The sequence below is a fragment of the Meriones unguiculatus genome, chromosome 8, assembly GCF_030254825.1.
Source record: "Meriones unguiculatus strain TT.TT164.6M chromosome 8, Bangor_MerUng_6.1, whole genome shotgun sequence".
In the NCBI taxonomy this organism is placed as follows: Eukaryota; Metazoa; Chordata; class Mammalia; order Rodentia; family Muridae; genus Meriones; species Meriones unguiculatus.
The window spans coordinates 23476488-23491131 of NC_083356.1; the positions used below are offsets into that span (position 1 = coordinate 23476488).

The following is a 14644-nucleotide window of genomic DNA, read 5'->3' on the forward strand; positions in this document are numbered from 1 at the left end:
GTGCAAGAGACCCTGTAATGTGTTAGAAGGGTTCCAAAGCAAGGACTAGCGAGAAGGAAGCATTACCACTCAGAGAAGATAAGGTTGGCGGGTGTTCTAAGCACTGAGAAACGAAATTCAGGGTAAAAAGGTTGTGGAAGAAGTGAGCAGGCAATGTGTTCTCAGACCATAAGGGGCTGGAATACAAGTTACAGTATGAGTAAGGAAAGTACTTACACCTCACTTATTCATGCCAGTGGGAATGGAGGGAGAGCCCCAGGCCCAAGCTTCTCAGATGACACCTTGGGTCCTGCTTTCCCAACAATTCCAAAAACAAAAGCTTGAAAGGCCTTAAAAGTACCACCAGCCTTTTGGGGCAGAGCGACTTGCTCAACTATAAGAAGTTAGGTTGCACAGAGAAGAGCCAAGGACCACAGAACACACACACACACACACACACACACACACACACACACACACACACTAATGACAGGGTCTCAAGTATTCCCTACGTAGCAAGGATTACTTTGAACTCCTGAGCCCTTCGGCCTCGGCCTCTGAGTTTCTGGGATTAGGTATGTGCCCTCATACCCAGTTTACATGGTACTGAGAACCCAGGCTTCGTGTGTGCTAGCAAGCACTCTACCCACTGAGCCACAACCCCAGCCCGGGAATCTCTTCCTTTAAACACTAAGCTTCTGCGGAACAGAGCTTCCTCGACGTTAAGATGAACACAGCCCTTTCCTTCCTGCCCTTCCTGGAGCGCAGACCGAAGCGCAAATAAAACGAGAAGCAGCAGCGGCTAGTCCTAAAGCCACTCCTTCCTCCCCGCACTCCCGCCCCTCCTCCTAATTACCTTCCCTCGCCGGTCCCACCCCACTTCCGGTCCCTCCTCCTTGATCCCATCCTTTCCGGTCGCGCCCCCTCGGTCGTACCTCTTTTCGTCACCCTCATTGGTAGAAAATACCGAGCCCCCCTCCCTCAAGTTGCGGAGAAACGCTGTCCGGGTAGTCTTTCCCGGAAATGACGCTGGGTCCGCCACTGAGGAAGTGACAACAGGAGTGCCCTTGAAGGGCAGGCCGTCTAGGCTCCGCATCCCTCCGCTCGCGCTGCCGGGAGGTAGGAGCCCCGAGGGTTGGGCCGAGCCGCGGAGACGGCTGGCTCCAGTGCGGGCTGGCGACCGGCAGGCGGAAGCCCTGAGAGGGGGGACTTAGGCTCGGCCGCCACACGCCCTGTGCTCCCCGTCTCCCCAGTCCCCCCAACACGTGTCCCTCCTTTGGGCTTCCCTCTGTACACAATGCACCCATTTCTTTTTGGTCTCCCGTGGCTGGTTCCTATGCCTCTCGCTTCCTCCTTCCGTGGTTGGGAGGCTTCTTTGCTCATCCTTCGACAGCTCTCTTTACCCTCCTTAATTTCCCATTAAAAAGCACTTTTTTTAAAAAAAGATTTATTTATATTATGTATATGAGTGTTCTGTCTGCATTTATACCTGCCAGAAGAGGGAATCAGTTCACATTATAGATGGTTGTGAGCCACCATGTGGTTGCTGGGAATTGAACTCATGACCTTTGGAAGAGCAGACAGTGCTCTTAACCACTGAGCCATCTCTCCAGCCCCCTAAAAAGCACTTTTTAAAAGAGCGATTGAGAAGGTAAAGATTTTACTGACAACCTTGGGTTCCAATTAACTGTCCACTTAACCCACCTGTTGCCACGAATGTGGACAGTATTATAACAGTTTCTTCAGAGTTGATCAGGGAGAACCAGTGATGTAACTCTGTTCCGCCTTCCATCAACCTCATGATTACACCTAAGTCTTGATTTCCTGTTGGCTGTCAACCCAGTTTTCTGACCACCTAACTTATGTCTACACTCTGATTCTCATTCCGCCCTCACCTCTAGATAGCTTTTGTTGTTGTTGTGTGGAAGTTTTCAAGACAGGGTTTTATTGAATAGCCCAAACTGACCGTGACTTATAGCTATTTATAATGACAAGCGTGCTTCACCACAAAAATCATACATTTTGCTTCCAGCGCTGCGTGTGTCAAACATCTCAGAATTCCAAGATAGCTTTGTTTTTCCTAGCATGCTGACTTCCTGTTGTGTGCCCCAGGTCTTCGTGCCTCTTTCTCTTACAGATGGCTCAGCGTCTGCTCCTGAGGAGGTTCCTGACCTCAGTCATCTCCAGGAAGCCCCCTCAGGGTGGGTGGGCTTCTCTGACCCCCAGGATCCTGCAGAGCCCTCAGTACAGTGCCGGGGGTCAGGCAGGAACATTCAGCCCAGCCCGGACGGTACACACCTCCAGAGTGTGTTCAACAACCTTTAACATCCAGGATGGACCTGACTTTCAAGACAGAGTTGTCAACAGTGAGACACCAGTTGTTGTGGATTTCCATGCGCAGTGAGTACTGGGGGAGATATACTTGAGCAGGTATTTATTGCATGCTAGTGATGGTGCCCACTATGGCTTGCCACCATGTACAATGCTTTTCATACGTAAACTCACTATGAAGACTTTTGAGACCCGGTGCCCTGCCCTTAAGAATCTGTGGTAGGAGACAGATTGGCAAACAGTCTTCATAGCAGGCCAGGGTGTGTGCTGCGTCACGCCTGTGTCCTGTATCTCACGGCCTAAAAAGTCTTCTCCAGTGTGGAATAACGTCGTTTTATTTTAACATCTCAGCCACTAAAACTGTGGGAAGGGCTGGGCGAATCATCAGCACCGCCATGGTAGTACCCAAGTGTGTCTGGGGTGGGCAGGAGGTGTGTCCTCCCCGTACGGTAGTTGTGTGTTTTAGGATATAGAAATGCCTGCATTTTAACCTGGTCTTCCTTCCCAGACCTTTACACCCGATTCAACCAAAAAGCCAAGAACCTGATTAACAATTAGGAGGCTTTCTAGACAGGTCTCACGGGTTCTTTTGTTTTCTTTCTGGTCCTTTCTCTGACTCACCGAGTTGCCTTGGGCAGGCCTGTGTATGTCCTTTTGTCTGAGATAAGGCCTTGCAGGCTGGCTTTTTAGATATTTAGGTTTATTAATTGATTAGAAGTTTTGGGCTAGGAATGAGGAGTTGAGATAGGGTCTCACTGTGCAGTCTATGTCAGACTTGAGCTTGCCTTTTTCTGCCTCCACCTCCCGTATATAAGAGACAACTGGTATGGGCCAGCTTATAGAAAAGATAGAGCAGGAGTTGATGGCCAGGGATCTGTGGAAGGCAATTTCTCCAACTTCCTGGTGTGGCGGAAGGCTTCTGAAAGGAATGGTCAGTGAGTTAGTCCTCTTTTTTTTTTTTTTTTTTCTCCTCTACAAGGTGGTTGATTGCTTGGTTTGGGTTTGTTCATTTAGTGAAGGGCACATCTCTGCTACCACGTACAGAGACGGTAGCATAGTATCTGCCTTAGGAGACTTCCTACTCCCCAGCCAAGGAGCGGTCACTCCTATCTGCTGCAATATGATCCTCAGTAGTTGGTACAGAATAAGAAGTCAGAGAGTCCTTGAGTGAGAGTATCACACCAAGAAACTTTGTGTAAGAAAATAATCCCAGTGGCTGGAGAGGTGGCTGAGCGATTAAGAGCACAGGCTTTTCTTCCAGAGAACTTGGGTTCAAGTCCCACTACCCACATGGCGGCTTATAACGGTCTATAACTCCAATTCCAGGGGACCTGACACCCTCACACCAAAACTCATGAAATAAAATTAAATTAATTTACAAAAATGGTTTACCTTTGTTTAGCCAAGCAGTGGTGATACACATGTTTAATCACAGCACTCAGGAGGCAGAGACGAGGGGACTGGAGAGATGGCTCAGTGGTTAAGAGCACTGTCTGCTCTTCCAAAGGACCTGGGTTCAATTCCCAGCACCCACTTGGCAGCTCACAACTGTCTGTAAAGCCAATTGTAAGGGATCTGACACCTTCACACTAAAGCATATAAAATTTTAAAAAAAGGGGAGGCAGAGACAAATGGATGTCTGGCTTTGAGACTAGCTTAGTCTATAAAATCGAGTTCTGAGCCAGCAAGGGATACATAGTGAGACCCTGTCTCAAACCACCAACAATCACCCCTCTCCCAAAAAAGAAAAGAAAAAAAAAAAACACTTTTAGCAACCTTGAGGTGGTCCTGGCTCTGCTTGCTTTATCAAGACTGGGCTTCATTATGTAGCCCAGGCTAGCCTCAAATTCCTGTTCCTCTCTCTTCCTGTCTCAGTTAGGTATTTTGTTGCTATGATAAAATACTCTGACAAAAGAAGCTTAAAGGAGAAAAGGTTTGGCTCACAGTTCCAAGCTCAGCCCATCATAATAGGGAGGCCATAGTGACAGAGTTTTGGGGAGGCTAGTCACGTTGGATCTCTAATGAAAGAACAAAGAGGGATGGATATTTGTGCTCAACTCTGTAGTTTTTTTTAAACATTTATTATGTGTATACACACATACTTCCTCATACCATGGCATGCATTTGAAGATCAGAGGTCAGCCTTCTGGACTTGATACTTTCCTACCATGGAGGCTCCCAGGACAAACTGGGTTGTCAGGCCCAGCAGCAAGAGCCCTCTCCTGCTGAGCCATCTTGTACACTCAACTTTTCCTTTTTACACAATCAGAATCCTAGCTCAGAGAGCGGCTCCATCCACCCACAATTTGTGGAGTCTATCCCACCTCAGTTTACCTCATCAAAATAATCCCCCATGGGCATGCCCAGCAACCCCTCCCCCAAGTTGAGGAATTGTTGGACTGCACCCCGTTGCCAGGCCATGTGCCTTCCCATTCTGTCATCTGCAAGAACTCCACAGGCCTTGGATCCTCTAGGGAATGTCTTTTTCAAGGTCGTGTATGCCTCTGAGAAGGTGCCCACCCTCCTGGGTTTCCCTCCCTTTCCTTTTACCTTCAGAGTCCATGAGGGTTCCAGGGGCGTCCTTGGGAGACAGGTGTAACAGCAAGTACTCTCAGGACTGACTGTCCCTTCTCGCCTGCCTTCTGAGGTGGTGTGGTCCCTGCAAGATCCTCGGACCTCGGCTAGAGAAGATGGTGGCCAAACAGCATGGGAAGGTGGTGATGGCCAAAGTGGATATTGACGACCACACAGACCTGGCCATTGAGTATGAGGTATGTGTTAGCGTAGAGTTGTCTCGGAGAAGCCAAGGTGAGGACATTGTGGGGACCACCAACTCCGTGTCCTCATTTAAAAGACCCGTGGAATCCAACCTGTGTTGACTACATACTCTTGGATGTGATCACCCACTGGGGTGTGGAAGACCTCCCAGGGCCCATAAAGAAAAGTAACTCTGTACATTTATTCTCCAGTTCGTTGCTTGGTCACAGCCTATAATAAGTAGGGTTGCTTTCATAGATTTAACATTAATTTCTTAAACTGTTCGGTGATGTAGGAGAACAGGTAGTAAGTGGCATGTCTGGTGTTGTTATAGAGCTCCGGGCTGAGCACACATTGATCTCTAGCACCCTTAGGAAGTGGATTTTGTGACCCAAAACACTGGGTCATTCTCTGTTACTGGTTTTGGGGTTTTGTTTTGTTTCTCAAGACAGGGTTTCTCAGTGTAACAGCCCTGGCTGTCATGGAACTTGCTCTGTAGACCAGGCTGGCCTTGAACTCAGAGAGCTCCGCCAGCCTCTGCCTCCCAAGTGCTGGAATTAAAGGCGTGAGCTGCCGCCACCCGGCCGTTGTTGGTTTTTCTGAGATAGGGTTTTATATAGCCCAAGCTGTCCTTGAACTCCTGATGTTCCTGCTTCTGCCATTCAAATGTTAGGCTTATAGGAATGTGCCACCATGGCTGCTCACAAGTCATCCTCTTAAATCTCCCTGTCCTATGTACCTCACTTGCAGCCAGCTGTTGCTTATGAGCCCTGGCTGGCATGCCAGGCATGATTGTGGCACAGGTAAGAGGAGACCCTTGTCCCCAGATGTTTCTTGGTCTGAGGTGATCATTCCAACCAGAAGTAAAAAGTTGCGTGAGAAGAGGCAGCACACCTTGTCATGGGTAGAAGTGGCCAGGACAGCAAAGGCTTCACATTCCAAAGCTTGTGACCTGAAGTGTGTGGGAGTGAAGGACATAGCAAGAAGGAAAGAGCCGAGTGAACACAAAGACCTGAAAGAGCCGGAAGTGATGGCTCACCCTTGCAATCCAGAGACTGGGGCAGGGAGAATGCCTCAAGCTCAAGGCCAGCCTGGGCTACAGAGTGAGCCTTCGTCTCAGTACAAAAACAACAAAGAAAGAAAGGCAGGCTGGGGAGATGGCTCAACAGTTAAGAGCACTGGCTTCTCTTCCAGGAGGCCCAGGTTCAATCCCCAGCACCCACATGGCTGTTGACAGTCATCTCAGCCCCAGAGGCTGTGCTGCTCTTCTGGCCTCCTCTGGCACTGCACGCACAAGGTGCATTTGCCGTAGCTGCAGTAAAAATGCCCATTCACATGAAATAAAAATAAAGGGAAAATTTCAAAACAAAAACCACTCTGACCTCAGCAAGCAGCGTTCAGGAATGTCAAGTGACTGGAGAGATGGCTCAGAGGCTAAACGCACTGGTTGCTCTTCCAGAGGACATGGGTTCAATTCCCAGCACCTACATCACAGCCCACAATTATCAATAACTCTAGTCCCAAAGGGTCTGACACCTCCTTCTGGCCTTTATTGACAAAATTGTCATGCCCATAAATTTTATTTTTATTTAAATGAGTAAATTTAAATATTTAAATAATATCAAAGCTCATAAACAAGCTTACAAATACATCTTTTGAAGAACTCTGAGTCACTGCAGGAGCCAGCAGTAAACACGTGAGGCTTTGCAGGCAGGCAGTGGCTGCTGCAGCAGCTCAGCTTTCTCTGAAGTTCCCAGGCACAGGACAAATTAAAAGCGGTGGCATGTTCCAGTCCTGTTTACAGAGGTGGGTAACAAGCAGAGTTTGGCCCCGGGGGCCATGGTCCACTTTTCAGGCATCAGCTGCCAGTACAGAGGCTTTGGCAGTCATTGATAAACACTTAGGCTTTCAGAGCATTTTCAGAGCTGAAAGTTTTGGCTTGGGGACACTCAGCCAGTGACATCTGTGTCAACTGATGTGTGGAAAGATGGAAATGGAGGAGGGGCTCTTCTTTTGGTTTTCTTTTTGTTCTGTTCTTTGATTTGGCCTGTTGAGGGAGCTCAGGTTGGCCTTGGTGTCACCATGTGAAAATGGCCTTGCCTTTCTGACCCAGTGCTTCCGTCTGTGTGCACCGTCACAGTCTGTCAGAGGACTGTCTTCCGTGAGGAGGTAACATAACAGAGACCTGAAAGGAGCAGTGAATGAAGTGTGCACATCTCAGGAAAGAGGCCTGGGGCAGGGCAAACAGAGGCCCTGGGCTGGCCACAGACCATGGTTCAGGAGTGGGATATCCTGTGGACCCCAGACCCCAATTGAGGAAAGAGAGAGTCCCTTTGTGGCTGAGGGGCTAGGCGAAAGGAAGAGCAGGGTTGGGAGGCCAGGTGCATGGGAAAGCAGGCCAGACTGGAACCGGGGGTCCTAGGGAAACTGCTGACCGTGACACTCACAAGGCTGAGGTCACACCTGGCTGCCCGGGGCCCAGCCCTGGTTCACAGATATGTTTGGTCTGGCTGTCAGTGCGCTTTTTTAAAAAGGGAAAACCAGGTGCTGATATTTAAAACTCAGAAGGATTTGTGCAAGCCAGGCATGGTGACACATGCCCGTGAGCCCATCAGACTGAGCATTGGGCCAGCCTGGGACAGATAGCAAGACCTCTCGAAAAACGAATACATTCTTTCAAAAGTCCCCATCCTGGATTTCTTGAAACCCCAAGGCCAAAGTGAACCTTTCCCTCCGTCTGGATGCAAGAGGCTAAGGGAGGTAGAGAATTTTTTCTCAGAGTTCAGACATTTAGGCTTAGGTAACCAGGCCTTCCTTCCTAAAAGCCACTGAGGTACAGTTTTCCATCCTCTGACCAGAGCCCGTGGAGGGAAGCAGAGGGGTGGACGGTATGAGAACTGTTGCCCATCTCTTGGGCTGGACGGAGAGCAGAATAATTAGTCGAAGGGAATCAGGCTGGCTGGGGCAGAGCAGAGGAAGTGAATTCTGGGTAGACAGGGTCAAGGATGACTGTTCCTGATGCAAGTCCTTGAGATGTCATAACCCAGGTCACTTAAGGGAGACTGTTTTTGAAGCTCAGTCGGAGGGGCCCTCCAACCTTTGAGACACCCCTGACTTTCCCCCAGCTTACCCATTGCACAGCCGAGATCCCAGCAGGTTCGAGTGTGAACGTGTGGCCTTCTGGTAGAAGCTCACGGCAGGAACCACCCCGGGGCATGGGTTGGCCTAGGATTTCCAGGCTGCTTCCTGGGACCTCCAAATGTTCCCATGTCAGGCTCTGCATCATATGTTTGTCAAAGAGCTACAGACCAACCCTGTGCCAAGGCCTGGAAGCTAGTAAGATGCGAAGCAGACTTCCACCAACAGGGGTCCCCTGGGGGCCACGGGTGACTGGAGTTCCCAGCACCGTAGCTCCTCCACTCCAGCGAGCCTGGGATGGGATCAATATGGACATCCCTGTGGTGAGCGTAGAAGGTGAGGAAGTCCTTTGGGACCCTTATCCTCCCCCTGCCCGCCATCCACACAGTGCCTTGGTTACACAGAAAAGCATCTGCGACAGCCTACATGTCGTCCTCGTTTTGTCAAGCCCTGGGCTGGGACCGCTGACATCCCTTGAATCCGGACAGGCCCACCCTGCCTGCTCCTTGCCCTTCCTTCCCTTGCACATCTTCTTTCTAAAGAGAGTCCAAGAAGGAAGTCACCACCAAGTGATCCCCAGCCCCCTGGGAAGCTTCCTGTAAGGCCCCAAGCCCTCTTGCAGGTGTGTGAGGTGTGTGGCCAACTTGTCAGACATGCTCAAAGCCATTCTCAGAGCCAGGTACCTCTCAAGCCTCCCTGACCCCCCCCACACCCTTCCTCCATCGCCCACCCTGACTTCCACTGCCCCTGAAGGAGGAGGAAGAAAAGTCCTTGAGGCCTTCAGGGTTTCGCTGACAGCCTCCACTCCTATTCTGCGTGGTCTCAGCTTACGGGGGTGCAAGGCTTTCACCCTCCCCCCATCTCTGTCCTAACCCTTGAGACCTTGCCAGTTCCTGGGGGGGTCCAGAAAGGAGAGAATGGGCCATCTGCTGTCCCCTGAGGCCTCTCTCTCAGCCTTGCACTTGAAGGTTTGGTCCTTTTATAGAAATAAGAACAAGCCGGCATCTCCTGTAGCCTGACCATATGACACAGCCACTATCATTACTTTAGTGACTTATTTGTTTATTTACTTACTTTAGAGAGGGGTTGGCATGTTTTTTAATGTGGTCCAGACTGGTGCCAAACTCTGTGTAGCACAGGATGGCCTTGAACCATCTTCTGCCTCCATCTCCCAAGTACTGGGACTAAAGGCATGCACCCCAGTTCCAAGTTGAAATTGGGATGAACCCTGAACCCGGGCTTTCTGACACTGAGCCAGCACCCCGCCAACTGATCCACATCCACAGCCTGGCTGGGTCGTGTTTGTTTTGTTGTTTTTCCTTTTTAGAATGTATCCCCCAATAGACACATCATCAAGTAGTTTAAAATACATGCTGTTTTAAGCCTTTCTAATTCCCCTGTTTGGGAATCAAGTGCTTCTCACACTTGACTACGATGTGGGCTGTTGTTTGTTTTGGTTTTTATCATCATCGTACATTGTATGTATGGGCCCCCATGCCAAGCACACGTGTAGAGGTCAGAGAACAACTTGGTGGGAATTGGTTCTCTCTGTTACATGGGTTTCGGTGATTGGACCCAGGTTGTCAGGCTTGGTGGCAAGTGCCTTTACCCATGAAGCAACCTCACTCATCCTCCTGGAGTATTCCTTTTTTGTTTTTTTCTCCCCTTTTTCCCCATGTGCACAATGCATGGTTTGCTTGTGTGGGGGGGGTACATGCATGTGCGTTCATGTAGATGCCATGTTGGCAATTATCCTTATAGTCTTCCACCTATCCCTTGAGGCAAGGTCTCGCTTGCTAGCTAGAATGCTGTAAAGACCTCCCTCCCCCCACCCTCCATCTGAGGCTGAGTTACAGGTTAGGCTACCATACCTACCTGGCATTTATGGAATTCTCAAAAGAGCAGACTGGGATTGAGGGTATAGCTCAGTGGTAGAGCACATGCCTAGAGCACGTATGCCAAAGGCCCTGGGTTCCTTCCTGAAGGGGGCAAATAAAAAGCAGATTATCACCTAGAGTCCTGGGAAGGATATAATTCCTAAGTGGCTGTGTGTGCTGGGTGCCAGTGCGTCTAAGGCTTAAAGTTGGTGTCTTCCTTGCTTGCTCTTCACTTGAGTGATTGAGGCAGGGTCTCTCAGTTGAGCACAGAGCTCACACTGGTCAGCTGTGAGCCTGCCTGCTGCAGGATTTTCTGCCTCTGGAATGCAAGGAGTTTAGGCAGGCACCGTACCCACCCGGCGTTTATATGGGTGTCGGGATCCAGACTTGGGCTTCACAGTTGCATGGCATCCGGCCATCTCTCCAGCCCCATGTCTAAGATAACACCCAGGAGTCTGTTCTCCCCCTTGGCCAGGTGGTCCAGTGGGTTGGACTCAGGTCATCAAGCCTGGTTGCCAAGTGTCTTTACCCACTAAACCATCTTTCCAGCCCCGTTTGTTTGTTAAATAATGGTTTTTCTTTTTCGTTTCTGGTTTTTCGAGACAGTATTTTCTCTGTGTAACTCTAGCTGTTCTGGAACTCACTCCCTAGGTCAGGCTGGCTTTGAACTCAGAGATCTGCCTGTCTCTACCTCTTGAGCACTGGGTTTAAAGGTGACATGGCTGGCAATAATGGTTTTTCTAAGAACTCTCTTGTACTCGCTTTTACAGAACATTGGGCATCATTTAAAGCATGAAGTCAGTCATTGAGTGCTTCTCTGAATTGCCTTTCCCCTGCTGGAGTCTGTGTTTTCTCTGTCTCTGATCCTTCACTCTCCTGTAGAAGCAAAGCCTAACAGACCTTGTTTCTTGTTTCTAATCCCTCCTTAATTTTCTGAGTCCTCCTGAAAAAGGTGCTTTGAGCCTCACTGTTCTCATATCTTAAATGATGCAGAGAGGAGAGTTAGGATGTCGCTCAGTGACAGCAGCTATGTGTAGAAACAATAAAATGGACCAACCTAGGGTCGGCATTCTACGAGCATGCATAGATAAGCACCCAGGACCTTTCCTGGCACTTACGTTCTCCACCCACGGTGTGTCCCTCAGCCACCGAGGTCAACAGCTTCCTGCGGTGTCGGCTGTGCTGCCCTTTGATGGTTTCACAGCAGAGTTGCTAGTGGGAACGTTGTAGGTCAGTTGGGCGAGATCATAGGAGCACTCACGTTCCAGGCTAGGGGCCCCCAGATGGCTTCTCGGAGCAGGACAGATGGCATTGATTCCTGTTGTCGTGCTGGAAGTGAGGAGGAGGCGAAGGCATGCCCCATCGCTGTCCTGTGTTCCCAACACCCAAGACCACGTGCAGTGGCCCGAGTATTAACATTGATGGCCGTGTTCTAAGCACCCTGATTTAGGAGCAGCAAAAGCCTTGGCCTCCGGCCACAGCCCAGACACCTCACCTAGAACAGTGTTCTGGGAGCCTGCAGCTGCGTGCATGCCTGTTTACATGTGTGTTACTCAGGCGCACACGAGAAAACCCTCGGTCAGTACTGACCAGACCTCAATTGTCGTGGACACCAACCTGGTCTTTGTGTCCCGGCCTGTGCAGAGGCTTGCAAACTCCGTCCACTTAGAGCACCAAAACAAAGGGAAGTTCCTTGTTTTGTTTTGTTTTTTGCTTTTGGAATGTAACCCAGACCTTGTGCCTACTAGGCAAGTACCCCACACTAAGCCACGCCCTCAACCCTAGACCACATCTTAAAAATGGAATATTTCTTTGAAAGGGACGGAATGTCCACCGACAGAACATTTCAGCAGAGTTCAGCCTGTCCCTTGAGCTGGCAGCCTTAGGGTGCTGCAGCTCATTCATCGGCCACTAGAGGGTGCAGAAACACACCAAGTGGGGCTTTCTGGAGCCTGTTTTGCTGGTCCCTGCCTTTTCCTAGAGACAGTCAGTACAAACTTAGCACTGGGTTGTTAATGTCACCACCTGTGTCAGAGTGAGACAAGAACAAGAGCCAGCAGAGAGGCTATGACTGCGGACACTTATGGTCAGCACCATTCCTGCTGCTGGCACATACCCTGGGGCCCCCATATCACCCCCAGGACCATCCTTAAAGGAACCAGAGGTGCTAAAAATAAAAGCACAAAGACTGTCCCTACATGCTGTGTTTTTCTCATTAGGAAGAGACAGGGCCTGTCACGTGACCAGTGAGGGCTGTAGGATAGGGCCAAAGTGGCCTTCACTTCTCTCTTTTTTTCCATTTTGAACATAATCTCAGTCTGGCCTCTGAGGAGGTTCATCCCACAGCCCTCAAGCTGTGTGAAGACCTACTGGGTTTCTGTACATTGTTCTCATTGTCTTGTAGTTAACCTATGCGTAAGCTAAGTCCCAGTTTATCTTACTCTGTTTATATAAGGCTCTCACATGCCAGCAAATACCGAGCATTGGGTAATGCACCATGCCAGGCCGGCCAGCCTCATCTATGTTTGATGTAATCTGTATGGGTCTCCAGAGCGGTGGAGGCGCTGCCTCATGGAACAGGAAGGCCCCTTTTTTCATCTGCTGCCAGCCCTAATAAGCCTCGGCTCACATTCGACTGTCCCTTTCCACACCATGCAGGAAGAAGCTGTGGATCTCTGGTCCCTGACAATCATTAACTGTGCCCATCAAAGTGGTCCTCATGAGGTCAAGCTTCACACCCACCGTGGGCCATGGGCCCTGTGCAGCCCTCGAGTGTGTCACTTGGCATCCCTCCACCCAACTAAAAGTATTGTCAGTGTCTCTGCTTGCTGATGGAAGCCGAGACTTTAGGTGATAAAGGGATCACCAGGTTGACTCAGGATAGGAGTGAGGCTGGACCAGCCAGCCCTAGAGCTCACTCTCTAGACCACTGAGAGACCACTAGACCACTAGACCACTTTTTTTTTCCCCTTGGGACTCTGAGCTCTATCTCAAACATTCAGGGTAAACCATTCGATGCCCGGTAGATAGAGAGGCTGAGAGGCTCAAGAAGCAGCCTGCCTGGAGCTTGTTCAGCTACTTTCATCTCATCCATCCCGCCAAACTGCTGGGCCAGCGAGTCAGTGACGTGGTTCAGGAGGAGGGTACCGATGGGAGCTTGCAGTGGAAGACGGCCCAGTGGGTGGGCCTCCTCTGGGCCCTGCTGCCAGTAAAGACCCCGTTTCCTTTGGCGCCTCCTGTGACTTTGGCCTTCTCCACAAAGGCTTGGGGAAGGTGCAGGAGAAACCTTCACCTTGGAGTGATCTGGGCTCTGTGGTTCCCTCACCCAGGTGTCTGCTGTGCCCACCGTGCTGGCCATCAAGAATGGGGACGTGGTGGACAAGTTTGTCGGCATCAAGGATGAAGACCAGCTGGAAGCCTTCCTGAAGAAGCTGATTGGCTGACAGCAGGGAAGAGCCCTGGCTGCCCTTGTCTGCTGGGAGCCTCTTTGGGGAGGAGCCTAGTAGAACTCTCAGCCCTCCGCGGTGATCCTTCCTGCCCTGCCCCTCGTCCCTGTGGGTCTGGCCTTGGGCAGCAGACCTCCAAACCTGGAAGCCAGCAGCGCTCCAGAGCCAGCCCCCAGCCAGGGTGACCAGCAGAGGATCAATGCTGCCACCGGTGTGGGGGCCCCCTGTGCACCTCCTACTGTGTCCTCCTCCTAGGGCCTGTCCCTGTTCCCCCAGATGCTGGAAGAGCCGGGGCCAGCCCATACCCTGACTGTGTAGGTGGTCGCCCACACCCCATCTCCATCGTCGTTTGATCTGAATCCCCCAAGCCCTGGGCATTTGCCTCTGGCACTTTTCCTCTCCTGCCTCTGTTTGTAAAGGAAACCAGAAGCTGAACAAGGGAGAGTAATGTATAATTCTCTTAATTTTTTGTAGGTCTGTAATAGAGAACTTTATGTGACCCTTCTACCTCTTGCTGTGAAGAACCGAGCCCACACGCTATAGCTGTCCCTTTTCTCCCTTGACCCCTCCCTGGGTTAGCTGGGCCTGGTTCCCTGAGCAGGAGGAGCTTTGAACAAGTCAGACCAATAAAACCAGGTTTGCACTGCCACTGGCTTCTGTTCTGTGAGTACTAGACACTTGGGGTGGACTGGGGTATTCCCAGGCCCACTACTGTCCCCAGTTCCTCTTGGACTTTACATCCCTCCTGTGACTTGTGTTCTGTCCATCATGGCTCCTGGTCTGGGGATGCTATCACACACACACACTCCAGTGCAGACGTGGGCTCAAGGAATCCAGGCTGGGTTGTACCGATAGTGGTTGTCTCCGAAACCTGAACTCTGACCATTGATTCCCCTCAGCCCTTCTGGGGCCTTCTTCCTGGACTGGCTTCTGACCCTTCCTGGCTGGGTGGCACTTCTTCTCATGTATGCCCACAGGAAATTCTAGTCCTTGGGACCAGACCCTCCACCCATCCTGTTCCCTCTCCAGCTCCCTTGGCTAAGGAGAGTGCCAGGCTGCCCAACCAAGAAAACCCAGCCTCTAGCCCTCCTGGGGTGAAGGGGCCACTTGGACTTG

General features: G+C 50.6%; 1 protein-coding gene and 1 long non-coding RNA gene across 3 annotated transcripts; one reads left to right on the top strand and one right to left on the bottom strand.

The window, feature by feature from the left end:
- The first annotated feature begins 939 nt into the window (after window positions 1-939).
- Txn2 (thioredoxin 2) lies at window positions 940-14177 on the top strand. Of its 2 annotated transcripts, none has more exons than XM_021636758.2 (4): window positions 940-1098; window positions 2117-2379; window positions 4958-5081; window positions 13412-14177. In XM_021636758.2, the coding sequence occupies exons 2-4, from the start codon at window positions 2117-2119 to the stop codon at window positions 13523-13525; spliced, it is 501 nt and encodes a 166-aa protein (XP_021492433.1). In that variant the 5' UTR covers window positions 940-1098; the 3' UTR covers window positions 13526-14177. The 2 variants fall into 2 exon arrangements, with proteins under 2 accessions (XP_021492433.1, XP_021492434.1); XM_021636759.2 differs by having other exon boundaries at window positions 953-1098; window positions 2092-2379.
- LOC132655803 (uncharacterized) lies at window positions 6609-12787 on the bottom strand. The gene is made up of 4 exons (XR_009593663.1): window positions 11201-12787; window positions 10081-10184; window positions 8198-8497; window positions 6609-7252 (listed from the first exon to the last, which is right to left on the bottom strand). It is a non-coding gene; the product is annotated as an uncharacterized LOC132655803 (long non-coding RNA).
- Window positions 14178-14644: the final 467 nt, after the last annotated feature.

Excerpts from the sequence above, each read along its gene's own strand:
- Txn2 (XM_021636758.2), top strand. The coding sequence starts at position 2,117 with ATGGCTCAGCGTCTGCTCCTGAGGAGGTTCCTGACCTCAGTCATCTCC. Across the intron at positions 2,380-4,957 it reads GTTGTGGATTTCCATGCGCA|GTGGTGTGGTCCCTGCAAGA; the intron begins GTGAGTACTGGG and ends CTGCCTTCTGAG. Across the intron at positions 5,082-13,411 it reads ACCTGGCCATTGAGTATGAG|GTGTCTGCTGTGCCCACCGT; the intron begins GTATGTGTTAGC and ends TCCCTCACCCAG.